At 43.6% G+C, this 27,883-nt stretch overlaps 1 protein-coding gene across 5 annotated transcripts in view; it reads right to left on the minus strand.

Moving 5' to 3' along the window:
* The window catches only part of ST6GALNAC3 (ST6 N-acetylgalactosaminide alpha-2,6-sialyltransferase 3), a 387,985-nt gene that overhangs the window by 305,714 nt on the left and 54,388 nt on the right, over positions 1–27,883 (minus strand). The window contains exon 2 of one of the 5 annotated variants that reach the window (XM_077333297.1): positions 14,110–14,192. The exons of the other annotated variants lie outside the window; for them this stretch is intronic. Coding sequence (XP_077189412.1) covers positions 14,110–14,121 — 12 coding nt within the window. The 5' untranslated portion in view covers positions 14,122–14,192. The remainder of the gene's footprint in view (positions 1–14,109; positions 14,193–27,883) is intronic. 5 annotated transcript variants of the gene reach the window in all.

Here is a 27,883-nt window from a genome sequence, read left to right on the forward strand (position 1 = left end):
CTAGGGGAGAGACCCTCCCAGAGGCAAGACCTAATATGCGAGGTGCTGCAGGGAGCTATTGTCTCCCTATGATTAGTTAATATTTACTTGCACCCCCTTACCCAGCTGGTCTGGAGTTTTGGGATGGGTTGCAACTAGTACTCTGTTGACACTCAGGTATGTATCTATTCATGGATCATCAACACCACCAGATTCTTTGGCCAGATATCTGGAGGCCATGGAATGGCTCAAACAGATTCAGCTGTAGTGAAACTCCCAGTTCTTGCTAGGGTCAATTTAATACTTTCAACCTCTATCAAGAGCCTGGGAGTGTGATTCTGGATGCCTCCTTATCTGGGAGGGTCTCTCCCCTAGTGCCATCAATTGTCCTTGACCTTGAAATAAAAATTCCAGCTATTTTAAAGCTGGGCCTTGAATCCCCTTGGTCACCTTCTCCTCCCACCCCTTGACAGCGGTCCACAATATGAAAATGGTTGCGGACTGCTGAGATTCAGGGATATGACTCTTGCTGTCAAAACCCTAAACCAGTGGTCCCAACCACCGGGCCATGGCTCGGTGCTGGGCCACGAAGGCCCTGGCACCAAGCCGCAACTCCCTCTCCCCGCCCCCCTACAGAAAGAAACTTCCCAGGTTGCAAGCAAATCGGCCACAAAAGCAGCCGATTAGCTTGCGGCACAGCAAGCTTCTTTTTGTGGGAGGGGGGAGAGGGAAGCAGGGCCGTGCATGCTGCAAACGCGCATGCGCGGCATGCACGGCCGGGCGATCACCCTCCCCACCACAGGTGGTCCGCAGCCTTAAAAAGGTTGTGGACCACTGCCCTAAACAATTTGGGATTCCTGTTTCTACAGGACTCCCTCTTACACTATGGCCCCAAAAGTTCACTGAGATAGAGTGAACAAAATATGCTCAGGGTTCCTGGCCCTAGGGAAGTAAAACTGGTGCCGGCTTGGTGGAACACTCTCCCTAGTAAGATCAGGGCCCTCCAGGACCTTAAACAGCTCTGCAGGGTCTGGAAGACAGAGCTATTCTACAAGGGATATGGTTGAAGTTAGGAAATAACATTATGGGGGCCTTTGTGTCCAAGAATTCACAGAGCCTTCACAAAATAAACATTGATTATCCCCTTCAGAAGATTTAAAACTAATGTTCTAATTTATATTGATTAATAACTTTGTCATTATTTATTATATTTTGCTGTTGTTTTTATCAGATGTTACCCCCCCTCAGTCGACAAGAGAAGGACAGGATATAAAAATAAATTTATTAATAGTAGTAATAGTATTTATACTACAAGGCAGAAGTGGAAGAGATTTTCAAGGGCAGCATATGAATCTACTGTTTGACAATTGCACAAATGCATCTAAAACAGATATTTGTGTCTTGGATCCTCAGTTTTGCATATAGTCAGTGAATATGTGCTAAATAAAGCAGAAGTTCCTTCAGCTGAAGAATTTCACTCACCTTCTGTCAACCATCTAAATGGAGAATAGATTATATTACATTAGCTATACATAAAACCTAGAAGTTGAAAAATGAATTTGTCAGAAGCTATAAATTATAAATAGATGCTTTGGCATATTGTTTTAAAAGAAAAACTGGAAACTATTGTGTTGAATCCATGTTGCACTTATACCAGTACAAGGGCCCTTCCTTCACAGCAAATCAAAGTTCTGGGATCCAGTCAGCGTTCCCATTTTGACATAAATAAAGATAAACCTTAAATATGTTTGTTACCCTGGACTAAGGATATTGCTAGATCTGTCAATATGTTTTTATATTTTGTTAAGAATGCTAGGCGAAAAATTGCCCAAATGGAAAGTATTGGAATGGCTGCTGGAAACTGGAATTTAGTCCTGAATATAGAAGAAGAAGAAGAAGAAGAAGAAGAAGAAGAAGAAGAAGAAGAAGAAGAAGAAGAAGAAGAAGAAGAAGAAGAGTTGGTTCTTATATGCCACTTTTCTCTACCCGAAGGAGGCTCAAAGCGGCTTACAGTTGCCTTCCTTTTCCTCTCCCCACAACAGACACCCTGTGAGGTGGGTGAGGCTGAGAGAGCCCTGATATTACTGCTCGGTCAAAACAGTTTTATCAGTGCCATGGCGAGCCCAGGGTCACCCAGCTGGTTGCATGTGGGGGAGCGCAGAATTAAACCTGGCTCGCCAGATTAGAAGTCCGCACTCCTCACCACTACACCAAACAGGCTCTCTATACCATATAGAGCTTATGGTGCAATCCTAAACATAGTTATAACTTTTAATAGACTTTAAAAGGCCCAAGGGCCTAATTCTGTTTAGGACTGTACTGCTTGAGAGTAGGAATGCCAGTCCCTAGCCAGGACCTGTGGATCCCCTGGATTTACAGCTCATCTACAGGTGAAATAAATCAGTTCCCCCAGAAAAAATTGCAGCTTCGGAGGGTGGACCCCATAGCATTCTATTCCATTGAAGTCCCTACCCATCCCAAATCCCACCCACTCCCAGCTCCACCCCCAAAGTCTCCAGGTAGTTTCCAACCTAGAGCTGGCAACCATACTTGATAGTCATATATTCTTTTATTTTAATCCCACCCCTTAAGCAACAAGACTTTAACCAGCACCCATGTTAAACTGTCTGTCTGTATCAAGTGTCTAATGTTATGAATTTCTGCTAGTAATTAGCTATGTTACAAGAAAATGTTTGCACAGCCTATATTGCTATCACAGAAGACAAATATGCCACAGGCACAAGGTAAGCTATTATAAAATCATAAACCTAAAGAAAATGTCATTAAATCAGAGATGAGAAATAAATAATTGTACATGAACCAACCATGAGAAGCAGCTTCCTGGGCACAGCACAAGCTATCATAAAATAAATTACTTTCAGGGGTAGTCAAACTGCAGCCCTCCAGATGTCCGTGGACTACAATTCCCATGAGCCCCTGCCAGCAAATGCAAATGCTGGCGGTGGCTCATGGGAATTGTAGTCCATGGACATCTGGAGGGCCGCAGTTTGAGTACCCCCAGAATATAGAAATATGTGCAATTTCACACATACTGTCCTTCACAGTATAGACTTCAGAATTGCTTTGCAATAGGCTACATCTCAGAAACTAAACAAGCTTGGCCCTTTTTTGTACTTGGATAGGAGACCACCAAGGGCTTCCATGGTGACTATACAGAGGCAGGCAATGGCAAAACCAGCCCTGTTTGTTTCTCATTGTGAAAACCGTAAGGGGTCATCATAAAATGTCTGCAGCTTGATGGAATTTTACACAGGCTTTTCCAGTAGCTAGATGGATATTAAGAAAATCAATATTACCTTTAAATCTCTTGTTTCAGTATGGCTGGTTGGGGGTGAAGAGCAGGAGCTGTTATCTGCCTGCCACCACTTTGTTAAAGGAAAGGAGATATCAGCACTCTTACTAGCAGATTGAATGAAACACCAGTAGAGGAAGAGGCAGCTGAAATCAATGGTATACAGATTGGCTAGCAACACCCAGCATGGACAGGTGATAATAGATATAAATGAATCACATTTATTCTTAGTTTAGAACTGTTCAGGATGTTTCCAAGGTTTCATCTCTGTTACCCGTCCAAAAGATATTTTCAAACAACTGAGACAGGTAAGACAATGTATTTTCAAGCAATGCTGAAGCCTTCATTATGCAGAAACATAGTCCCTTCCTTCTCAGAAGTTAATGTTTCCCTTTTTTGTTTCTCTATGTTTGAGGAAAAGCTTAAACTTTTGTTTTTCACCATAATCATGGGAGATTTAGCTAACAACACTAATTCTGAGGTAGTTCTGTTTCAGAAGGCACAATTCTCACGAGCAATCAAGATTTCCTCAAGGGTTTCATCCATATGTCACTAGAGCTTGTGTTACTACTGTTCTATAGTAATCATGCACTGGTCCACACAGGAAAATGTAATTGTGACCAATGCCACCACTATCGAGAGATGTATTGACACAGTCACAAACCTTGTGATATAAAGAAGACTGTGTGAAGAACTGATGCACGTTTCTACCATTTCCTCATATGGTCAGTTGTTGCCTTTCAAAGGTCTGGCCAGGTAGAAGTCTCTTTTGTCTCCCTGACATTTATTGTAATTCTAACCAGATTTGCTTACAACCCCAAAAAGGTAGCTGTGTCCTTTCCAATGATATTAGATAAGCCACATTATTGCAGTTGGGGGCAGTTTTTAAAGGTCAGCACATGGTCAGCAAACACAAAGCCTCAACAGTCACAATTTTATGTCTCTAAGCAGCATAGCTTGTTTTCACCTTTTAAACAAGCTTCCAAATACTGTGACATTTAAATCTCAATAAATATATATCACCACTTGCTGCATTAGTTTTTTTCTTACCTACAAGCCCCAATACACACATTTGTGAGCAAGTGCAAGAGTCTTCTCTGTACAACAGATCATGCTGCCAGCTTGGACACTGCAGATCCCTGATAAGAGAGACTGTGTCCTCTGTTTCCACAGGGTTAGAACACATTGATATGAAAGGGTTTTTTAAATACACATGTATGTATACCCAACACTCCTTCAGATACTGGTGATTTCATTACCTTTATTAACTGACTAGAAATAAGGCCTGCTGTATGATGAATACAGCGGGCGCTAGAAACTTAGTTTTGCGTGTCCCCCGGCAGCGGCTCTCTGGGGTGGCGGCTCTCTGAGGCGGCGTCCTGATGCGGCGAGAGGCGCTTTGCGCCTCTCACCGTGTCAGGCTGCCGGGCAGGGAGCCCCCGGCAGCCGCGCTCCGCGCTACTGCCGGGGGCTCCCTCGGGCTGCGTCAGGCCGGGAGCAACTGCGAGCCATGCTGCTCGCGGCTCACAGTTGCTGGGGCTGGGAATCAGAGGGACCAATTGGCAGGCGCTTCAATTGGTCCCTCTGATTGTCTGTCCAGAGGAAGGGTCCAATCTGGACTCTTCCTCATCATGGACACATCCTGCCCCAGAACCCATTAGCACTTTATTTAGTCCGCAGCGCCGCGGGCGGTGTTTAGATATATATTAGGCAACATTTGCAAAATAGGGGCTTTTGAGGCAAATGAAAGCAGAGTTAGTATGCAATTGCTTGCCTCCACAGAGCCTTCCATCCAGGTACTAACCCTTCTTAGCTTCTAAGATATGATGAGATCAGGCTATATACCTCCCATTGCATGGAGGTTACTAGCCCCAGAAAGAAACTGCAGACCTCGTCAACCCACACATGCTTAATTTAATAAGTTATAACAGTAACAACATGAGAAGGAAAATTAGCATCTGTTCTCTTAAGATGTACAATGGTGTCTTGTTTAGAGGAGATTCTTATTTGGAGTAGGAATGCAGCTGATTACAAGCCTGCAGGAAACACAATAGATTAATTAATTAAAAAAACAGAGTTGCAACAAGGGACTAGGGATGGGCACAAACTGGCAGAATTTTGGGCAGTTTGTGGTTCATGAAGCCACAGTTGTGAAAATCATCACTTCACTAATTCTGTTGCAGTCCATGACATTTGTGAAGAGCCAAAAACAATAGTTTAAGCCTCTACTTTCTGGTCTTCACAGAAAAACAGCAGAGAGGTGGGGAACTCCCTGCCACTCAGCTGTTTGGTTTAAATGGACCCTTTGCATTCTGCTTCCCACAGCTTTTTGCAGGGAGCACAAAGCAGGGGTTTAAACTTGAAATGGCTCATCAAGCAGCACAAAACTAGGTTGGTTTGCAAACCAACCTCTCCATTCATCTGGGCTAGTGATTGTTCTCAGAGCTGTCTCAGTCCCACCTACCTCACAGAGTGCCTGTTGTGGGGAGAAGGACACTAGGCAACTGTAAGTCACTTAGAGACCCCTTTGGATAACGAAAACTGGGGTATAAGAAGCAACTCAGTTCTTAAGTTATTCTAGTAGGTTATTGCAGGCATCAAAGTATAAAATCTGTGATGTGTTCAAAAGTATTAAATTGTGGCAGAAACAATCCATTGTGGGTTTTTTAGTTTTTTAATTTCACTTCATATATAAAACTAGGAGCAACCCCATTGTATTCTGAAATACAATGGGTGCTAGCATGGGTGCCGGTGGAGCGGGGGGTCTCGCAGGGCTGCTTGCAGGCCCCCCTGCTGTGGCGTCCCAGCCGGCCCCTTCCCCCCTTATCTCCTGGCCTGGGCGCGGCGACAGGAGCAGGCCTGGAGCAACTCCAAAAAGCTGGGCCTGCTCTTTGGCAGCATGGCAAAGCCTTCCCTATACCCCCTCCCCACTGGGTGTGGCACGGTGAAAGGAGCAGGCCACCATGGGGCCTGCTGTTCTCACCGTGACATTTGCTTCCCCCCTCCCCCCCCCCCGAGGTCCCGGTGTCGGCGCACCCAGAAGAGCAGGCCAAGATCACTGCAGATGGGGACTGCAGTAAAGAAATTAAAAGACACTTGCTCCTGGGGAGGAAAGCTATGGCAAATCTAGACAGCATCCTAAAAAGCAGAGACATCACCCTGCCAACAAAAGTGCGTTTAGTGAAGGCTATGGTATTCCCAGTTGCAATGTATGGCTGCGAAAGTTGGACCATAAGGAAGGCCGAGCATCAAAGAATTGAGGCTTTTGAACTCTGGTGCTGGAGAAGACTCTTGCGAGTCCCTTGGACTGCAAGGTGAATAAACCGGTCAGTCCTAGAGGAGATCAGCCCAGACTGCTCTTTAGAAGGCCAGATCCTGAAGATGAAACTCAAATACTTTGGCCACCTCATGAGAAGAAGGATTCCCTGGAGAAGAGCCTAATGCTGGGAGCGATTGAGGGTAAAAGAAGAAGGGGATGACAGAGGTAGCCGGATAGAGTCAATGAAGCTGTTGGTGCAAACTTAAATGGGGCACGGTACCGGGCCGCCGGCAGCCACACCTGCCTCCATCCCCCGCAGCGAGAAGCTCGCCAGGCCACGAGAGAAGCGGCCGCCGCTCTCGGCCTGGCTAGCTTCTCACTGCGAGAGGGAGGGGAAGAGGCAGGCGCAGCCTCCGGCACTCCGGCAACGCAAACACGCATGCGTGGAGCTGCTGTGCATGCGCATTTGCGCCCCCTGCTTGCGAATACACACATGCACATTAGCGCCCCCTGCTGGCAAAAATGTGCATGCGTGGCAACCGCGCGTGCACGTTTGTGCGCAGCTGCCATGCGTGTGCGGCGCCCGGGCCACCAGCTCTCCCCCACCCCCGGAGGAGGTTCTCGACAACAAAGAGGTTGGGGACACGCTGGCCTAGAGGATCATTGTCCATGGGGTCACGATGGGTTGGACATGCCTTCGCCCTAACAACAACAACAACAACATACACATAATAATGAAAGGCAGTCAAAGATATCACTATATCCATTTTTACATGTTCACATTTACAGGGAAAAACCATGTAGTAGCCTGTGTTGAATACGTGGCTTTAGATCTGCCCATGCCTTTACAATCAATATGGGAAGAAGAGTATAACAGGATAAGCTATGCAATAAAATCACTTGTTTTTTTATATGCAACATAAGGACATTTCATTCAAAACTATGATATACAGTAATACCGATATCTGCAATTCTAACTAGACTCCCTTGTACTTAATCTGTCACTCACAACCATACTGATTTCAGTCTTACTGCCAGTATCAATTCTCATCTCTTTCAAGCATAATATTAACGAGAAAAAATGTTCTTTTTATGTTTCCCCCCACTCCACAGGGGTTTGATTTTTATTCTAACAGACTTGATTCTCTCTATCAGAGAAAAGGTTAAACAATGTGAGCTTTGTGAGAAATGTGCTCTAACTTTTCAGAAAATCTCAGATCATTAAAGGATTCATGTTCAATTGTATTAAATAAGCATTTGTCAGTGGTCACCAAGCTATTCACAATCACAGAATCACATTCTGTAATGAGAGCTACTTCTAAGTAACAAAAAATATTCCAAGCTATTCTCCCTCCCCAGCACAGCACCTAGTTTTATTCTGTCCAAGAAATAGAACATAAACTTTCAAGAGTTCCAGAAATGAAGCTATCAGCTAGGCAGCACAGAGAAAAACCTTGTGAAATAAGCCTTTAAAAAAAGAAAGAAAGAAAGAAAAGAAGCAGCAGCAGCTCAGAGCATATCTTTTTATGATCTTTTCCTAAGTCTCTTGAGGATGCACAAGCTATTCTGCAGTAGCCCATGAACTGTCAGTAGCTTGTGAGCTCCAAGTTGCTGTGCTATGAGATGGATTTTATTTATTTATTTAATAAAAAATGTGTGGGATGTACAACTCAGATTTCAAGCGAAAAATCACAGAGAGTTCCATTTTGTAACCTTTTCCAGTGGGAAACTTCAATGCTAGAAAACCAGCACAACCAGCATAGAGAAGGAGTGGATGTTTTAATTCCTGGTATGTTAATTTTGTATTTGAAGGAATCCTTTTCTGCAGAGGGACATATGAAGGTGGTGTCCATCACATGCAACCTGGAGTGATGCAGTCTATTTCACCACCACAGACCATATTATCCTGCATATGTGAAGTAGGTTTAAGTCCCACTATAATAAAGGATCCTTCCAAGATGCATAGGATTGCATTTGCCTTAGACAAGTTATAACTATGGCACCACTCAATTATTTTTGCTGTTTACAAAGCCAACCATTTGACCTCTTATTGTAAAGTACTAACTAATATAAGAACATATTTTCTCATATTCATATTGTGAGGACCCACATCATTTTTTAGAAAAATAGTCAAGGAGTTATGCTGTTAATTACCTGAAGCACCCCTCTGAAAAAGAGAAAGGTGTTTTTTTTTATGAGATCTTCCAATTCTGGATTATTGTTTTTTCTCAGACATTCAGGGAGAGAGTGTCTTTTGTAACTGAGAAGCAGGATAGCATCCTTTTTCTGGGCTGGACAATCTTGTGATTTGTTTTGGCAGTAGCTGCTGGAGACAGTTTTAATTACTGCTGTAGCTTTCTCAGCACAGTTTGGGCCCCTGTTAATTGGAATGGCAGCTCTTTCACTGAGAGAATATTTTTGTGTATATATGTTGGTGGGAAAGGCACTCCCTTATGTCTTCCTCTGTCCTATTATGCTGTCAAGAAAGTCTAACAAAGAACTGCTTTTACAAAGAACAGTCAATAATTATCCTCTGGCTCAGATTCCAGCAGATGTCCAAACCATGATTGAAGTGACTGCACACGGATATGATAAAGGCCCCTTGGTGAAGCTCTTGATAACTCTACTGTTCTTCCAGTTAGGACAAAATAGTCAGGAAGCTTCAATCTTTATATAATTTCACAAAGCCATGATACACATCTTTAAACCGCTCCTGCAGAGCGGATTAAATAATCAGTTAAAGACACCTAAGGAGGGCCCTGTCCGTGATGAGGAAGGGTGCCGATTGGCCCCTTCCTCATGACTGACAATTGCAGGGCGCAATCGGCAGGCACTTTGCGCCTGCCGATTAGGCCCTCCGAATGTCAGTCCGGCGGCAAGGGACCAATCGTGAGCCGCACACAGCATGGCTTGCGATTGGTCCCTTGCCACCAGACTGATGAATCGGGAGGCGCAAAGCGCCTCCCGATCTGCCCCCCCTCGGCTGCGCTTGCCGCAGCCGCGCCACCGCCATTCTGCTGCCCGCTGCCCAACAGCGACCTCCCCGCAGCCCTCCACAGTCCGGCCATCCAACGCCCGCGCCCGTCGCCCCGTGGCCCCCTGATGCCACCCCGCATTTGACGACGCCTGACACAGCCCGGCCGCGCCCGCTGCCGCGACACCAACACGCCTCCGCACGCCGCCCCGCAAGAGGAAGCCTGCCGCCGACCAGCCCTCCGCCGCCTAAGATGCCCAACCCACCCACACGCCGCCCGAACCTCTGCCGCTAGCCCTGGAGCACGTCCGCCGAGCCTGCTGCCTGCCTCCTGCCCTCCCATGACACCTCCGTACAGCCCGCCCCATCTGCCCCCACACGGACCCACCTCAGGTAGGCCACGACCGCTCCCGGTACATCGCTGCCCGCGGCCCCGCCCGCCCTCCGCACCCTCCCTGCTGCACCACCACAATCACGCAGACTCCCTAGCGCCCGCTGTCTTAGTCACAACGGCCTCTATTTCTAGTTTACAATAAAGCCTGTTAATTGCCTTAGAGACTACTAGTGCTGCCGTGCTTCAAAGTTTAAGATTATGTTTTTTAAAAGGCAGAAAAGGCTACTATTAGGTAAATGAAAAACAGATGAATGGGCGTCTGGTTCAGTGTATAAGGAGGAGGACCTTGCAGAACTAACTCCAAGCATTCACCAGCTTCGGACAAAAGCTAACCCATAATGTTACCAATGCCTACTAGCTTTTCATAGTCCTGTTTTCATAATAGAACTGAGGGAAGTCTAATTTTCCTTCATTTCAGCTTTCCTATTCATTCATTTAATTGTTTGGTTGATGCATCAGCTGAAGTACCCCATTGGTTACAAGCTTTCTGCTGCAGAATGCTGCTAGCCCACCCCAAAGGGATGAACCCCGCATCAGCAGGTCTGTGTCTTTGTGACTGGAAGGCAATCTTTTTTCTTTGAGTGTTTTGTTTTTCATGAAGCTTTTTATTCCCTGTGCCAGACGGATTTGCACTGGGTCCTGGCACCTGCTGCTTCGCCATGGTGTTGAGGTTGTTTTAGCAAGGTTACACTGATCATCATTCAGATGAGACTCTCAAACTCAATGTTCTCATCAGTAACACAGGTAACAGAATGCTTCCTAAATTGTTTGTTCCTTAACAGCATGTTTCATATATGTGATTCAATGCATATTAAGTGGCTGTGCTCACCAGCAATACTTACATACTAAAGCTCTTGTTTTGTGTCTGTAATATATTCAGTGTCTGGGTTGTATTAGAGGAGAAAAGCTGGGAATATAAAGATCTAAATAAATAAATATAAATCTGTGTAGGCAGGCATCATGTATCTTTCAATGGCTGACAAAACTCGCAATATGAGAAATAAAAATTAGATTAGGTTGTTTTCTCCGGAGTCTACCCCTTTACTGCTGGGCTCCCCTCTGACTCTTGCAGGCCTTATTTCCTAACCCTGCTGGGATTGACTCCACAGGGCTCCATGCAGCTAGTATAATTTTGCCTCTTGGGAGCTAGTAATTCTAGACTATGTACTACCCAAACATGTCTGTCTGCTAAGGCAATACAAAATATAGATACTTGGGCTTCATAATTGTTAGCATTGTTTATTATTTATTTAACTTGTATCTCCTCGCGGCATCCGGCTCAGGGCAGTGTACAATTTTATACATTACAAATGCAATAGTTAATAATTTGGGTAAAAACAGTTAAATGATTGTGAAGCAAAAGTATCAGCATCAACAACCTTCTCCCAAAGACCAGCCTATGGCCTGGGGTGTCTTACAGTAAGCAAGTAAGCAGGTGGGGCCCAATGGATGTTAGCATGTCACTGGCCCCAACTAAAAGCCTGGTAGAAGAGCTCTATTTCCAGGTTCTGCAGAACTGTGCAAGCATCATTAGAGCTCAGTTGTGTTCCAAGAGCTCATTCCACCTGATGGGGGCCCTGATCCTGGTTGAGGCCAAACAGACCTCCTTGTGGCCAGGGACCATCAGCTGATTTGTATTAGCACAGAAGAGCACTCTTCAGGGGATGTAGATAGAGAAGCAGTCTTTCAGATACACAAGACCTCGACCATGAATAATCTTTTGGATAAGTACCAATACTTTAAAATTGATCCAGATTTCAACTGGGAGCTAGTACAGCTGTCAGAGTACAGGTTGCCATGTGAGCCCTCCATGGTGTACCTGTGAGGATCCTGGCTGCTGCGTTCTGAACCAGTCTCAATTTCAGGAGCAAGGATAACAGTAGGGTGCTAGTAGTTTGGCTTGACAGAAGTGGAAAACCATCAGCCATACTATTCTTGCACCCCCATCAATAAGGAGGCATTGAAGATCATGCCCAGATTTCTGGCTGTGGTGGCAACTGACAGTTGGACCCTATCCAGATATGGAAGGTGCACTTCCTCGCTTGGTCCTTTTTTATCCAGCCATAAGATCTCCATCTTTGGAAGGCTGAGTATCAGGTAATACTGCTTGAGCCACACAGTCACTGTTTCCAGACATCTGGCAAAGTTGTCTGGAGGTATGTCTGGGCAGCATCCAGCAGGAGATAGAGCTGGGTGTATCTCCCCAATAGCTACTCTCTGTCCGTGACCCAGGAGAAAGGAGATCAACCAATGAAGGGCTGTCCCTCGTATTCTGGTGCCAGCGAGGCAATGACCTAAGAACTCATGACTGATTATGTCAAATGGTTCTGCAAGGTCCAATAGCACAAGCAGCACCAACCCACCTTAATCCAGGTATATCTGGTGGTCATCCATAAGGGAGACCGGTGCTGTTTTCACCCCACAGCCAGGCTGGAATGGATCCAAGACTGAAGCTTCTTCTAGATATGCTAGCAACTGGTTCATAGCAGTCCTCTCAACTACCATCCCCAGAAACACTAAATGCAAAACGGAACAGTAGTTTTTTTAAGGATGTTTTTTTTAGTAATGGAAGAATCATTGCCTCCTTCAGTCCTTCTGGGAATTGTCCCATTGAAAGGGAAAGGTTGAGGTTTTTACTGTTTTATTGTTTTATGTTGAAGGGAATTTTATTGTGTGGTTTATGTCTGCTACTTGCCACAAGCCATCTTGTATGGGAGTGATGGGCTATGAATGAATGAATGAATGAATTAATTAATTAATTAATTAATTAATTAATTAATTAATTAATTAATTAATTAATGATCTCCTGGAGAGGGCCTCCATCCCTCCCATCACTTGTTTTAAGAAGCTATGAGGAGCAAGGATCTAGTGAGCATGTGGTTGACCTTACCAAATTTAGCAACCTATCCACTTTAGTCAATATGAGCCACCTGAAGCCATCAAATACTCCCTCCAAAGGTGGCCAAGGGGCTTCTATTTCCCTTACTGCAGTGGTCCCCAACCTTTCCAAGGCTGGGGACCGGCAGGGCATCGGGCCGCGGCCGCACAGACCGGCCGCGCCCGCGGGCCACGCCCACGCATCGGGCCATGCCCGCGGGCTGCGCCCGCACAGGCCACGCATGCGCGATGCGCAGCCCGGCCCTGATTCCTTCTCCCCACCCTCCCGCAGTAAGAAGCTTCCCTGGCCACAAGCTTGTAGCCTGGGAAGTTTTTTACTGCGGGGGGGGGGGGCGGGGAGAGGGAGCCGCGGCCCGGCGCCATGGCCTTTGCGGCCCGGCACCGGGCCGCAGCCCGCAGGTTGGGGACCACTGCCTTACTGTATCAATCAATGGTTAGAGGAAGGTCGTGGTGAAGTGTCAAGATTTTATTTGTGAAATAACTCACAAATGTCTCACAGCTAATATACAATTGTCTGTTATTTTAATGCCATTCTTTGAGGGCAGTGAGAGATTAAACTATCCTAAATATTTTTTCTGGCATGAGTTCAGAGACACAATGGAAACTGCATAGAACTTGCATTTTACTATTTTACACTCATAAGCATCCTATAAGATATTCTTGAAGATTTTTCACAAGTCCCCCTTCAAACTTGATCTTGTCATCTCAGCTCTCTTTTTCTTTCATGTAGCTCCTCTGTGTACCAGGAAGCCCACTTAAGGTAAGGTCAGAGAAGATATAGGGGAGCAATTTCATTGATAGCAACCAGCATTTGGTTGTGCCAGATCCTCCAGTGAATTGCCAGGGGGCACTGGATTCCACAGAGCAGTCAGGAATCCTTTTGGCTGCATAAGTCTCTGCAGGCAGGCTAGAATATGTCCTTCCCTCAGACAGGGCAGGGGTTAAATGCTGAGCCTGGCCTTCAGAGAATAGTCACCTGACCATGGAATGATATTTACATCTAACTCCACACAAAAGGGTGGGGCCGACAACAAATTGCAAGAGCCATCATGGATGACACCAGGTCTGGGCCACTTCCAGAGGACAGTAATGCCATGTGGTCGTTGAAGTCCCCCTGCAGCAATCAAGCAGCCACCAGTAATGCATGTGAGAGATTCAGAATCACTAAACTTCATACAAGGCTGCTACTGAAGCTATCCTAATCAATATATGCATGAGCATCCTTATGGGAGTCCTTACAGCTAAAATGCAGAACTCCAAGAAAAACACATTTGTACTTCAAAACAACCTACTTTACTGGCCATAAAAGCTGGCTTCCAAGGCAGAATTTCTCCTCTCTTCTGATTTCATGGGCGCTGTACTACAAAAGCTCCATCTGGATGAGGGAAGAAGAGTGAAGGAGCTGTCTTAGATCAGATCCCTGATGAGTCTTAGAGCCCCTCATGAACGTGTAGGATGAGACATCTGCTCAAGTGATCCAGTCCCACTGCCAGCTATGGAATGAAGCAGTACTATGAAATTATCATTATATAAGAAGAGATTAGGAAACAGGACAACAGAACAGATTTCAGAGGAACAATGGAAGACAGTGTAGAGTGAGGATATATTTTCACTTCCAGGGGCTACTACTTCATTATACATCAAGCAGTAGCAGAAGAAGAGCTGGCTTTTTATACCCCGCTTTTCACTACCCGAAGCAGCTTACAAAAACCTTTTCCTTCTTCTTCCCATAACAGGCACCCTGTGACGTGGCACAACAAAATCAGAGTCCCACTTAACCACTTGAATCTATCCTGTGAAGTAGGTAAGACTTATAAAGCTCGAACAGAACTGTTCTGTAAGAACAGCCCTTAGAGAACTATGTCTAGCCCAAGGTCACCCAGCTGGCTGCATGTGGCAGAGTGGGGAATCAAACCCAGTTCTCCAAATTAGAGGCTGCCACTCTCAACAACTACACCACACTGGTGGGATATACTTGTGGTATAAATTCCAAATGAGGGGCAAAGTGGCATCAGGCAAGATGCTAGAAGGGCATTAACTCCAGTTCTTTCTTTAGATCCACAGTTAAGTTGCATGTAACCATGTAGTCAACATTCATTTGACTTGATACAGATCACAAGTTGGTAGCTGCATCACCATACAGTTAGTGGTCAAAAGAATTGCAGATGTTTATGTGTCGTCTAAGAAGAGGATAGCCAAAGGATAATGAGGAATCAGAGGCAGGGGGGAGGATGAATCCCACTGAAAAGTGGACTGTTTACCTGATCAAGAGAAGGATCTGTAGTGGATAGAGTGTTGGAATACTTGGGATCAAACACCCACTTGACCCAGTAGCTTACTGGATAATCTTAAGTCACTCATTGCCTTTCCACTGTAGAGCTGTTGTAGAGGTAAAGTGAAGTGACACTCATGTTCTTTAAAAGTACTCTGTGCTTTGACACAGGATTGAATTATAATATTACAGCAGCAATCACTACCTCTGCTACCATGGCATTAGTAAAAAGCAGGCTGCTCAAAAATTTTCTTGTAAGTTTAACTGAAAAAAGACATCTGTCAATCATCATGCTCCTGTATCAAATGGCATAATTTGCATCAAGGGAACAAGAATGGAAAGCTTTAAAAAAAATCAGTTATGCAAATCAGAAATGCACATTTCACATCATCTCCTCATGCCTCCCACCATGACACAGCATTTTGTTTGAAAGGAAAGTATGGACAGTGAGTCAATTTTCCCTCACTTCATCACACTCTTTTTAAAATGGAGTTTAACTTACAGGAACATTTCTGTTAGAGTTTCTTGTTTAAAATATTGGCAGCATGTCACTGACCATATGGCAATTCTAGAATGAGAGTAATTTTCAAAGATCACTCCTATAATCTGGTGTTTCATTTTCCAGTGCAATTTGCCTCAGATGTTTCTGAGTTACTCATTTCTTATTTCTGATGCAGTCCAAAATAAGGTCTGCAATGTAGGGTTTGTATATTTAGTTTGGCATAAAGACTTGATAGTTCTATTTGAGTATTGTGACCTATCAAAGTATTGACATAAACGAATATGATAGACATGGCAGCACAGACAGGCCAGGTGGAATGCTCTTGCCTAAAGAGATCAGGCCCTTGTGGGACCTGAATCAGTTCTGCAGGCCCTGCAAGACAGAGTTGTTCCACCAGGCTTATGCTAAGGACCTGAAATAACCATCACTGCTGGAGATGGGTAAGGATCTACTTTGTAAACTATCAAACCACCTCCTCCCCAAAGTCACCCAGCATGTGGAGGAGCAGGGAATCAAATGCAGATTGTTACATTAGAAGCTGCTTCTCTTAACCTCTACACCAAGCTGTACAAATTGCCATTTCCTTAAAGAGATGTAGCTAGAGCACAGGCAGAAGAGGCTGTTATGTGATGGTTTAAGTCTTTTTACTTGCTCATTAGGGGATTCTTTTCCTTTAAATTTGGCAGTCCAAGGAGGGAGACACTCAGGTATTTCCTATATGAAGAGGTGATTGTGTGGTTAATTAGGTTTGCTATTCATATTTGATTGCAACATACAACTGTTTTTTATTTACTTTGATGATATTGAACTGACCTCAAAAACATACAGACTGAAAGGTTTTCAGTTCTTCAAGAAAATTTTGCTATTTTGGGATGTGGGAGCGGTATAAATAAAACAGTAAGGGGGGTTGGGGTGGGCTCAGTCCGGGATGGGGAAGGGCACCCATTGGCCCCTTGCGACGGACTGACAAGTGTCTCCCAGGAGATGACCGGGGGAGCTTCGCTGCCCGCAACGCCTGGCAAAGTAGCAGGAATCCTGTTCCTTTCCCCAGGCCGGGGATCCTAGCGCCCGCTGTATTTAGCATACAGTGGACTTGCTTTCTAGTCATAACATAATATGTTCAGATGGCATTACGATCACAATCCAATAGAATGAGCTTATCTGGATAAGAGCAGGTTCTTGGGGCCCAGTAGATGGTGTCACTGGCCTTGAGCAAATGCCTATTGAAGAGTTCTGTTTTGTGGGCCCTGTAGAAATGTGATAGCTTGGGGAGGGCCTGGATCTCTTCTGGGAGTTCATTCCACCAGATGGAGGCCAGGACCAAGAATGACCTGGCCCTGGTCAATGCCAAACATGTTTCCTTGGGGCCAGGGATCACAAGCCACTTGACATTGGCTGAGGGTAGCGCTCTTTGGGGGGCACAGGCAGAAAGACAGACAGTTATGCTGGATCTAAATGACGTATGGCCTTAAAGGTAATTACCAAGATCTTAAGCTTGATCCGGGATGCTGGACATTCAGTCCAGACTCAGAAAAGGAAGGGGTACTAATGATCATATTTTGGAGTAACTACATATTTTGGAGTAACTACTGCCAGAGAATACCAGAGAATTTCAGATGAAAATAAGCTTGTTTTTCATAGATTTCATAGATTTATTCTGTGTGGATCATGAAAAGCTATGGTTTTAAAGGAAAGATTATGCTCCAATATCTGATAGTTTTGTTGCATAATCTGTACTCTGGACAAGAGTAATATTAGAACAAAATATGAAGAAATAGAATGGTTTCCAATTGGTAAAGGTATCAGATAAGGATGTATTTTATCTCCCTATCTCTTCAACCTATATCTGGAACATATAAGTAATGCTGCGTTAGATTTAGATGAAAATATATGGAAATTGTTGGAAGGAACATATGCAGATGTCATCACATTACCTGCAGAAAATAGTGAAGATTTGACATGACTCCCTATGAAGGTTAAGCAGAAAGTGCCAAAGCAGGATTACAGCTAAAAAGGACAAAGTAATTACTGTTGAATTACACTTTTTTAAGGCTTACAATGAAGAAACTAAAATTGTTACCAATTTCTATTCCTTGGCTCTACCATCAGCCAGAAGGGACAGTACCAAAAAGAAATCAGCAGGAAATTCAAACTGGGAAGGGCAGCCATGTAAGAGCTATAAAAGATCCTTAGGCTTAAGACCAAGATCAAGATAATGTGTACCATGGTATTCCCCCATTAAGGGCCTCTTGTGGCACAGGGTGGTAAGGCAGCCAACATGCTGTCTGAAGCTCTGACCATGAGGCTGGGAGTTCAATCCCAGCAGCCGGCTCAAGCTTGACTCAGCCTTCCATCCTTCTGAGGTTGGTAAAATGAGTACCCAGCTTGCTGGGGGGTAAAACGGTAATGACTGGGGAAGGGAATGGCAAACCACCCTGTATTAAGTCTGCCAAGAAAACGCTAGAGGGTGTCACCCCAAGGGTGACTCGGTGCTTGCACAGGGGATACCTTTACCTTTACCTTATTCTCCCATTACTATGTATGTGTCTGAAAGTTGGACAATGAAGAAAGCCGACAGGAAGAAAGTTGATTCATTTGAAAAGTGGTATGATTTAATGGATACTATAGATGGAGGTCATTAATTCATAGGGCCACTATAAGTCACAAGTAACTTGATGGCACTTTACACACAAACGAACATATACACATATGTTGCTCTGTTGTTTTCAGACAGAAAAAAAATTAAGGGAAGCCCCCAATCATGATTCATTAGTCAACCATTAGTCAACCATAATTACACTTATCCTTGAGTTTACAGTTTCAGAGTTTTGGTTTTCCACTAAGAACTATTTTTCTCTACCACAAGCTGAAAATAATCAGTTTAGGATGGAACATATACATGTCAATCAATTCTATGAATGATAGATTTATACAGTATTTCTGCCAGAAAAAGGACACAAGGATGAATGATGGAAAACCAGATTAAAAAGCCTCCTTGGTCTGTAGGTCATCACTCTGGATACTTAACTTGGGGTCAGAATTAAACATTCTTTTTTGAAGGAGAATTTCTGGAGTTAGGCATTAAATAATACATTCACATAACATGCCGAAAATACATAATATCATCTTGAGCCAGCCTTCCATGTGATTTAATTAACAATTTAATTTGCTTCTTCAACCTTACTTTTCTCTCAAAGTTTCTTACCCTGGCATGCCTTCATGTTTTGTTTCACAGACAGAATTACACTAAAATACCTATATCAAACCACAATGAATTTGGACTGGTAAGACCCAGTTTGGTTTCTTTTTAGCCATGAAGCAGTGTAGCCTGGAGCCTGTTAGTATTTTTCAGCCTAGACTCCTCCACATGGCTGATGTAAAGCATAATTTCCTTGTACACTGCTCTGAGGTTCTTCAGGAAGGGTTGGGTGTGCAAAAAAGAAAGCTGTGACACCTATATTTGTGTTACAAATTTCAAAGGCACAGTGACTTTGATGAAACAAATCGATTGAAAATTCTGTGTCGATATGCCATTATCAAATCTTCTGCTACAAGTAGCAGCCTCGCCACTGACTGGGACAGACCTGCAGCACTCCAGCGCAACCGCTGCTTGGGGCCACCATATCCCCAGGACAGGATGGCTGGCTTCGTAGTGCCCACCCTCCTGCTGAACAGGGCCAGCTGCTGTGTGCCTGTGGACACAATATGGCAGCTAAAGCAGCAGGCCAGGGCCCAGTATAGCACCCAGCGTGCTGGAACAATCGGAACACACACTGCCTCGCCACCGACTGGGATGGACCTGCCACACACTGGTGCAACTGCTGCTCAGGGCCACCACAGCAACGGGAAGGGACGGCCAGCTTCAGGGCGCCCACCCTCCTGCTGAATAGAGCCAGCCACTGCCTGAGTGTGGACATGGTATGGTGGCTCCAGCAGTAGGCCCAGTCAAGTGCCCGTTACCTTCTCCTACGCAACAGGCTTTCTTGCTAGTTAAGTATAAATGTAGAGCATAAGAAAGCCTGATGGGAAAATGTATAAAGATATATCAATAAAATAAACAGATGCCAGTAAGTGACCAATTGACTGTTTTGGAAGTTTTCTCTGAGAGTTATATACTAGTTTAACACACTAGCAACAAACTGCCATTAGGGAAACGTTCATTACTTAAACGCTTAACTTCCCTTGGCTAGGCTACTGTAGAAACCAGTATGTTTTTCCTTCATGGAGACTTTTTAGAACAAATATACATATATTATCTTTGGGGTAAATTGGAAAGTGACCTTTAGAGGTAAACCGGAAGAGAGGATTGATAAAAATAAAGATTTGAGTTTTTTGTGCATCTGGTAAAATTTTAAATCCTAATTGAAGTGCTGTATTTGAAAGGCAACATCAGTGGTGTCATTGTTTACTCCAATACAGATTAAAGTAAACATTGTTATTTACCGCCTATATAATACAAACATATACATACACATAAACACTAGGGGCAAACCCCGTTGTATCCAAGATACAATGGGCTCTAGAGTGTGGGGGTTGGGAAAGAAAGTTGAGAGGTGTCCAGTCTGGAAGGGCATGTGGCTGCAGGGGTGTGTTGTGTGTGTTGTGGTGGCATGGCCGGAAATGAGGGAGTGTGAGTGGAGAGATGTGCAGCAAGGATGTATACTCTTCAGGCTTAGTAGAGTGTGGAAAAGGACTGACCTGTGGAAAACGTGGCATGGCTGTTGTGTGCATTGATCAGAGGAGGATCTCACAGTAGACAACATTCTTTGTCACAATGCGGTCAGATTGTGGGGCATTCAGGGGCATTCCCTGCTCTGGTCCAGGGGCAACATGAACCCTGAGATCTGTGAAACGTCTGATTTGTGATATGGTGACATATATTTGGCTCTGACTGAAGACTGCCGGTCTGGATCTTGCGATGTGACTATGAGGCACTGTACCACTTTGAAGTCCCACCTCCAAACCTCAAGAAATATTTCCAACCCAGGGTTAGCCAACCTCCAGGTGGCGCCTGAAGAGCTCCTGGAATTACAGCTCATTTCCAGACTATAAAGATCAGCTCCCCAGGCAGAAAGGGCTGCTTTGGAGGTTGGACAGGATTGCTATGCAGAAGAAACATTTAAGGCATCCCATGCAGATTGTCCTGGAGTTAAAACATGTGAGGCCTACTGCACAGAGTTGTCATGCAGATGAAACAGGAGGCAAAACAACCTCTGGAACAGCATCCATTTTCATCTGCATGACAGAGAGTTGCAGAGAAGAAATATATATGTCTGTGTCTTCCCTCCAGCAGCGAGGCCGGGCACAGCAGTATTTTAAGTGAGAAGAGGCTTTTCTGTGGCCTCCCTGTCAGCCAACTATTAGGCAGAAGGGGAAAGCTTTCTCCCCCTCAAAAGGAAAGCACAAGTACCCCCACAGACTCCTCTGGTGTGGCCCATCTCCTCCCTTACCGTTATATATATACGCACATATATAAAGACAGGATAAAACAGTAAATGGCCTGTTTTACATAAATTTATTTGAAAGTCTCATTCAATCCTAAATCTAAAAGAATTAAAAGAACAATTGATCACCTTCCTAATGGATCTTCCAAGTACTAATTGTGCTGCTTTAAAAACCAAAGCCAAGAAAGCAAAATGAAGCTTTCTTTTCTTTTTTTAATAAGCCACAGAGATGGATCTAAATGGAACAATTTTACAAGTGCCTGGAAAATAATCACAGTACTTTAGTTAAAGATGCTGAGGCTTTGGTGATGTACTATATTCATCATCCGTTTGTCATAATGAAAGCAGTCATTAAGTCCAATGCTATTTAATCTCCAGCCATTTTCTGTGCATTCCAATCTTTGGAAGGTTATCATTAGAAGGCTATAATTGGTTGAAAATTGGAACCTAGATCATTAACAAAAACAAGAAATTGATATTACTATTACTATTACTATTGGATTTTAAATGAAGAAATACTATTTCTTTCCAAACTAGTCAGTATAGGTTGCTATACTATTTTAACTATGTTTGTTATTTTAATATTTCAAAATTTGATTTATTTTCCTGGATTTAAATTAAGAATTATTTTAAACAACTACTCGGCTCTAAAGGCAAAACAACGCCCCCCCCCCCCCCCCGATTCTGCCGCTCAGGCACAATGGGGTGGTGGTGGTTTCAATGTCACTTCCATCAACTTCTGTTGCAGTCCCCCCCTTCCAGGCCACATTTATAGATGTGCTTTATTTCACTTTTGAGGGTAAGACAGGTTTCAGGTTTAGCAACAGAAATGAGGCAATGATGTATTAATCATTGCTTAAATCAACAAGTCCTTTGACATAAAAATACTTAAATTAGGAATGTAAGAACATTCACAGAAGTTCAAATTTTAGGGATCACACATAGCCTTCTACTAGGAGTTCTTCAGGGAAGGGTTACTCATCCCACTCCAATTCAGGATCCTCCTTGATTTTCTCACATCTACTTAACTCTACTGTTCTTACTCCATTCTCCACTGTCATTCTTAACTGCCACTCTCAACTGAAGAATTCTATTTTAATCCCCTCTTTCTCAAGGTTCTCAGACCAGGGTCAAGCATTAACACTTCACCATCTGTTACAACCCACTAACGAGTCATTTTGGAACTTTGGAACTGATTGCAGGAGGACCCCAACATACAGATGGGGGTGACATGTAAAGAGCTCTATGCTCCACCGCCACCACCCAGCTAATGGTCCCTGGCCCTAATGATGCCCGCATGGCCTTGACCAGGGCCAGAGTATTTTCGGTTCTAGACTCCACCTGGTGGAATGAGCTCCTGGAGGAAATCAGTGCCCTGACGATGCTAAAACAGTTCCGCAGGGCCTGCAAAAAGGAGCTCTTCTGCTAGGCATTTGGTTGAGACCAGGCATAACCAACAACATCTGAAGGGCCCCTGCTCCCTCCCTCCCAGAAATCCATCAATGAGCTCTGGACCTGTTTGTACTGTTGCACTATTACATTGTTTGTATTGTTTGCACTGTTACAATTATCAGTTATTAGTATTATTGTTATGGTTATTTATATGTTATGGATTGTTTCATATATTGTTTATATATTTTATGTAAACCGCCCTGAGCCTCCAGGGAGAGCGGCATATAAATATAATAAATAAGTAAATAAACAAACAAACAAAACATCAAGTGTTGGTAAACATACCAGGTTGTGGGCTTTCCTTGTAAACCAACTCTGGCTATGCTTATCCTCACTCTGACCACATCCAGTTTGGCCTACTACAATATATGCTAAATGGGGAAAGCCCTAAACAGAAACTGAAATTCCTTTCCATTATCTGGAACAGCTTTGCTGTATAATATAAAAAGCTAAGGCTTAGGTGGGTGGAGAGAGGGAGGGGCCAGTCCAATCTTTGGACCAATAAGGAGGTGACACAACTCGCCCCCCAGCCCGACCAGGGGCAATCTGGCAAGTTAATAGCCAGTTTGCCCCTGGCTGCTGACAGGGACACAGTAAGTGGACTGGAGTGGCCTCCTTTCCCCGTTAGGCCGGGAAGCTCTCACGCTGCCTAGAGATGAGCAGCAATTCCAGGAGATCTCCAGGCTCCACCTGGAGGTTGGCTGTCCTTGATCGGAATATTTTATCAACCATAAAAAAAATGGAGACAGAAGGAGCAGGGCGAATACCTGTGTACTGTGACTACCCCATGTGTATTAGGGCAGGGGGACATTTCGGTGACTGTGGCCTAATTCACACAAGAAGAGAAATGAAGTTGAACGCATAACTGGGAGGAATTGGCTTCCATGTAATCTCCCCCTAAGAAGTCTCCAGTCTGATTTTCCCTTCACATACCTGAAGACATGGCTCTGGAAAGCTCATCTGTAACCACTATGGCACAATTCCCAAAGGTTAGTCCTCTCCCACACTCAACACACATTCCAAACCACAGGTTCTTGACACCCATCTTTCCACACCCATGCCCTCATTTGTCACCACGCCACTACAACCTCCACGCCACTACAACATACACATTAAACCTCATGCCCTTACTCCTCCCCTCCCTCTTCCCACCACCAAGCTCTATCGCCCGTTGTATTCCTGGATACAACAGGTTTTGGCCCTCATTAACCTTTGACTGAAGGTGTCAAGCCATAGAATAAAATCAACCTTCAAATATCTATAACCATTACATAAAAAGGCCTGATAACACTAGTAAAGTAACAAGATTGTCACATTAATTTGGGAAATTAAATTAGTATAGAACACAGCAGCAATACTGTGATAACTGCCTGGTTTGAGGAAAATTACTATCCTAGTGTTGGGGGGGGGGCGAGCTTACTGTACTTTTTAAATATTTTGCACCAGTTGGAAAACAATTCTTTTTAACCTCTCAGGCTTTGTTTATATTAATCTTCCTCCTTCAGCCCCTGTTTTGGTGTTCTATTATGAAGGCTGAAACATCCTCTGAACTTTTCTTTAACCTTCTCATTTGCTGTTTTAGTAATATTTAGGGATTCCCTAGAACGATGGAACATCTCCAAGTAAAAGAAAACAGTTCCCCTGGAGAAAATGGCTGCTTTGGAGGGTGGACTTTATAGCATTATGCTCCCCCCTCACCCCAAATCCTGCTCATGTCCAGTTCTACCCCAAAGTCTCCTGGTGTTTCCCAGCCCAGAGCTGGCAACCCTAGTAATATTGCTATTGATGCATTTTACTGTATTTTGTTTATACTGGAAGTCATCTCAGGAGCCATTCTGGCTAAGAATACTGGAATAATAAACAAAACCTTTGAGGGTGCCATCAAAATACTTTAACACACTCTTAGTCATAGTTTTCGATTAAATTCCTTTTCCATCACTCAGCCTTCCTCATCTTGTTCTAATCGTACAAATATATCCACACTGATGCAACAGTTGACCCCATCTCCAGTTTGCAGTGTCAGGCTGATCTCACCCCAGTTTCCCTTTGACAGGGTCATTATAATGCTAGTGCAATGGATATAGTTGTTTGCTAGTAGAAAAAAAATTAGCACAGGATTCTCGTGTGCTGTATTGGTCCTACATTTAGTGGTATTCATCAGGCTCCTACATCTACTGATTAAGCATGGGGGAGGGGGGAGTACGTACTAGTTTGATTGTACCTTAAGACTTTCTGCTTGATCTAGTTGCATTGAGAATACAAAATAAACCGACATGCTTTTCAGAATGCCATTTTAGTCAAATGGAGATAAATACTGTTTCCAATTTTTGGCAATGTGGCAGAGATAGTAAGAAGAAAACTGACAACACATAACTGTACAAATAACCATCTTGTACTCTTTCCTGCTGCTTACAAGCTATTTCTAGATTTTTTGTCAGTTTTGGTAACATTTTTGGTAATTGAAACAAATTTAGAGTCCAGTGAGCACCTTTAAGACAAACAAATTTTTATTCAAGGTATGATTTTTCATGTGCACGCACCCTTCCTCAGATACAGCATGAGCAAGTGTGCATGCACACGAAAGCTCATATATCTTGAATAAAAATGTGTTGGCCTTAAAAGTGCCACAAGATTCTAAATCTGTTCTGCTGCTTCAGACCAACATGGCTACTCACTTGAATCTATTCTGGGTAAGAATGTGTGTGTCTGTGTGTGTGTTTGTGTGTGTGCATGCGCATGTACACACACTAGGATTCACTGTATCTAGGGATTGGTGTATCTAGGGATTGGTGTACATTTTAAGCTTATTCAGTTGCCTGTGGCATAAAATTAGCAAACTTTCTGGGTAAATCCTGCTAATGTAAAATCCCTCTTCGCTGCTGTGACTTCAGTGACAATTTTTAAAATGAAAAATTGACTAAATATATCATGTAGGTGAATAATACATGCCCTAAAAACTACAATGGGTGATTATCACAATTTGGTCTATCCAGGTGCCGCTTATGCAAAGTGATGTTGTTCCCGTGTCCAGTGATCTGAAATACAGTGTGCCTATGCATGCATTGAGCAACACAAATGAACCAGAAGAACATTAAGGAGGAAGTTCTCCACATGAAAATCTCATTTGGAATATTTTGGGTATGTTTGTAAGAAGGTTTCTGGGCTCCTGGGTTAGCATTTCAGTGCAGAGTCGAAGTGTGGGAAATTTCCCACAAAAGAGGAAGATGTTAAATTGCTTGGGGATTTGTTATTTTCTCTGTAGCATCTGTGCAGGTTCTTCTGTTCACTTTCATGAGTCACCAGAGATTTTCACAGGTTAGAAATGGCACCATAAAATTTGGAAGTTATAAATTTGCGACAGCAGTATTTGGGTGCATTAGCCATGAGCATTCTTATTTGCACTTCTTTTGTGATGTACAAAACAGAAAGTTATGTTTCCTTTCTGTGTGTGTTGCATGTGCACAGAGACGTTGATTGCGTCACTGAAAAGATACAAATTTGCATTTTGCACATCACCCAAGAAGAATCAGGTCATATACTGCCTTTATTAGCATGTTTGTAATATCTGAAGCTGTTGGTGATGCCATCGCAATTCTTCTGACAGGCACACCTTCAAATCTGAGATGCCAACAATACTGATGTAGGTGAACAGATGTAAGCGGCCACATGGAAGCCTCAGTAGAACATAAAGCATCAATTCCATTAACTCCAAACAGATGCAGGATTGCATCAGGTGTTCAGCATTCAACCATCAGACAGGGAGGTATCTTGAAACAAAGGGGAATAAGATGGCATTTCATTTTTGGTTGTCATATACCGAAGACTGAGTGGAATACCGTCTGAGGAAGTCTGGTAGATCAGACCAAGAGCTGTATTTCACCAAAGCATATTAAGGGAGACATGAGTTATCATCCAGTGTATTTATTGCATGATGTATGGTGGCAGAGTAATCACACTAAGTACACTGAGAGTGGCTGTCACCCCCATAAAACATGCTGCAACTTAAATGGCTTTGGATTTTTCATCTTCAGCAGTGAACCAAGATTCAGCTGAGCCTAGAAAGCCGTCTGGAAGACAGTATTTAGAATGTAAAAGCTGGGCCTAAAACTTTAAATGTGTATATCAACCAAGCAAATATTCAATTTATTTGCAAAAGCCAATTTTAAACAGTGAGCATCACAACTGTTTTATTTCTGTATGCTAATTTAATTCAGGCATGTATTATTTTAAGATGTCCTTTCCTTGCAATATTGGTTCATTAGTTTCCACACTTCATTCAGTATCTCCAAATGGAACCTACTCTTAGGAAATGGAGATAAAATACATTAATCAATTAAAGGGCAGATAACTAATCATTCTTAATTAGCCCTAGTAAAGAATAGTATCCCTGTTCTTAATTAGTTGCCCTAGTAAAGTCCAAGAATCCTATATATTTTATTCCTCCTTTCATCCAAAGAGAATGGGGTGGCCAGTCTTATTCTCCCTTTTGTATTTTGCCTTCACAGCAACCCCATAAAGTTAGTGAAGCCCAGAGACAGCCAATGATGGTTTACGCACTGGAGGTTTCATGTTGGGCTGCAGGCTGGAGTTTTAGTCATGGCAGGTTGCCCCACCACTTCCTGCACCCACATGGGGGAGCATTTAGCCTGGTGCACCTCATCCGCCCCCGATTTGTGCTCCTACACAGGAGCTGGGGCAGTAAAGTTCCCAATGTGTAAACAGTCAATGATTGGCCCACGGTCTTCTAAAGATCTTCACAGTAGAGAAGAGTTTTGAATGAGAGCATCCCAGGTAGGAAACAAACATCACAGGACAGAATCCTGCTGAGATCTGGACCTTCCTGCCAGGCAATCCTTTGCTATGGGTCCATCAAAATGTGTAATTTTCTGCCACTGAATGCTGTTGTTGTCATTTCTATTTATTTCCCATCGCTCTCAGGTTAGAAATTAAAATCATCAGGTTTCCAATAAAATACAATAGAATATAAAGATACAAAGGCAACACTAGATGGATTCTCTTTGCTTCCAAACTACCTTTATCCTTCACTGCTTTCTGTTTAGTTCCTTGCTTGCTGCATCCAAAGAGCAGCAACCATAGTTTTGGGTTGGCTGTCTGAGTCCCATACCCTATCGCACCTACTCTTCTTTAATATCAAGGATGTCCAGTCTCTTTACCTATTTGAATCTGATTCTGCTAGCACCCACGATTAAGCACTTGATGGAAAGTAAGGTTTTTTTCCATAGCTTTGTGGTTTCTTTATGCAAGAGAAGCTCCACTAACTTAAGTATGCTATAATGCCATTGCGATGTCACAAGAGAATTACCTTCATGTACGTAATTACTTTGTATTTATGCCACTGCTGCCAAAATTAAGCAGTCTCTCTTGTCCCTGCTGAG

The sequence above is a fragment of the Paroedura picta genome, chromosome 4 (genome assembly GCF_049243985.1).
Source record: "Paroedura picta isolate Pp20150507F chromosome 4, Ppicta_v3.0, whole genome shotgun sequence".
Classification (NCBI taxonomy): domain Eukaryota; kingdom Metazoa; phylum Chordata; class Lepidosauria; order Squamata; family Gekkonidae; genus Paroedura; species Paroedura picta.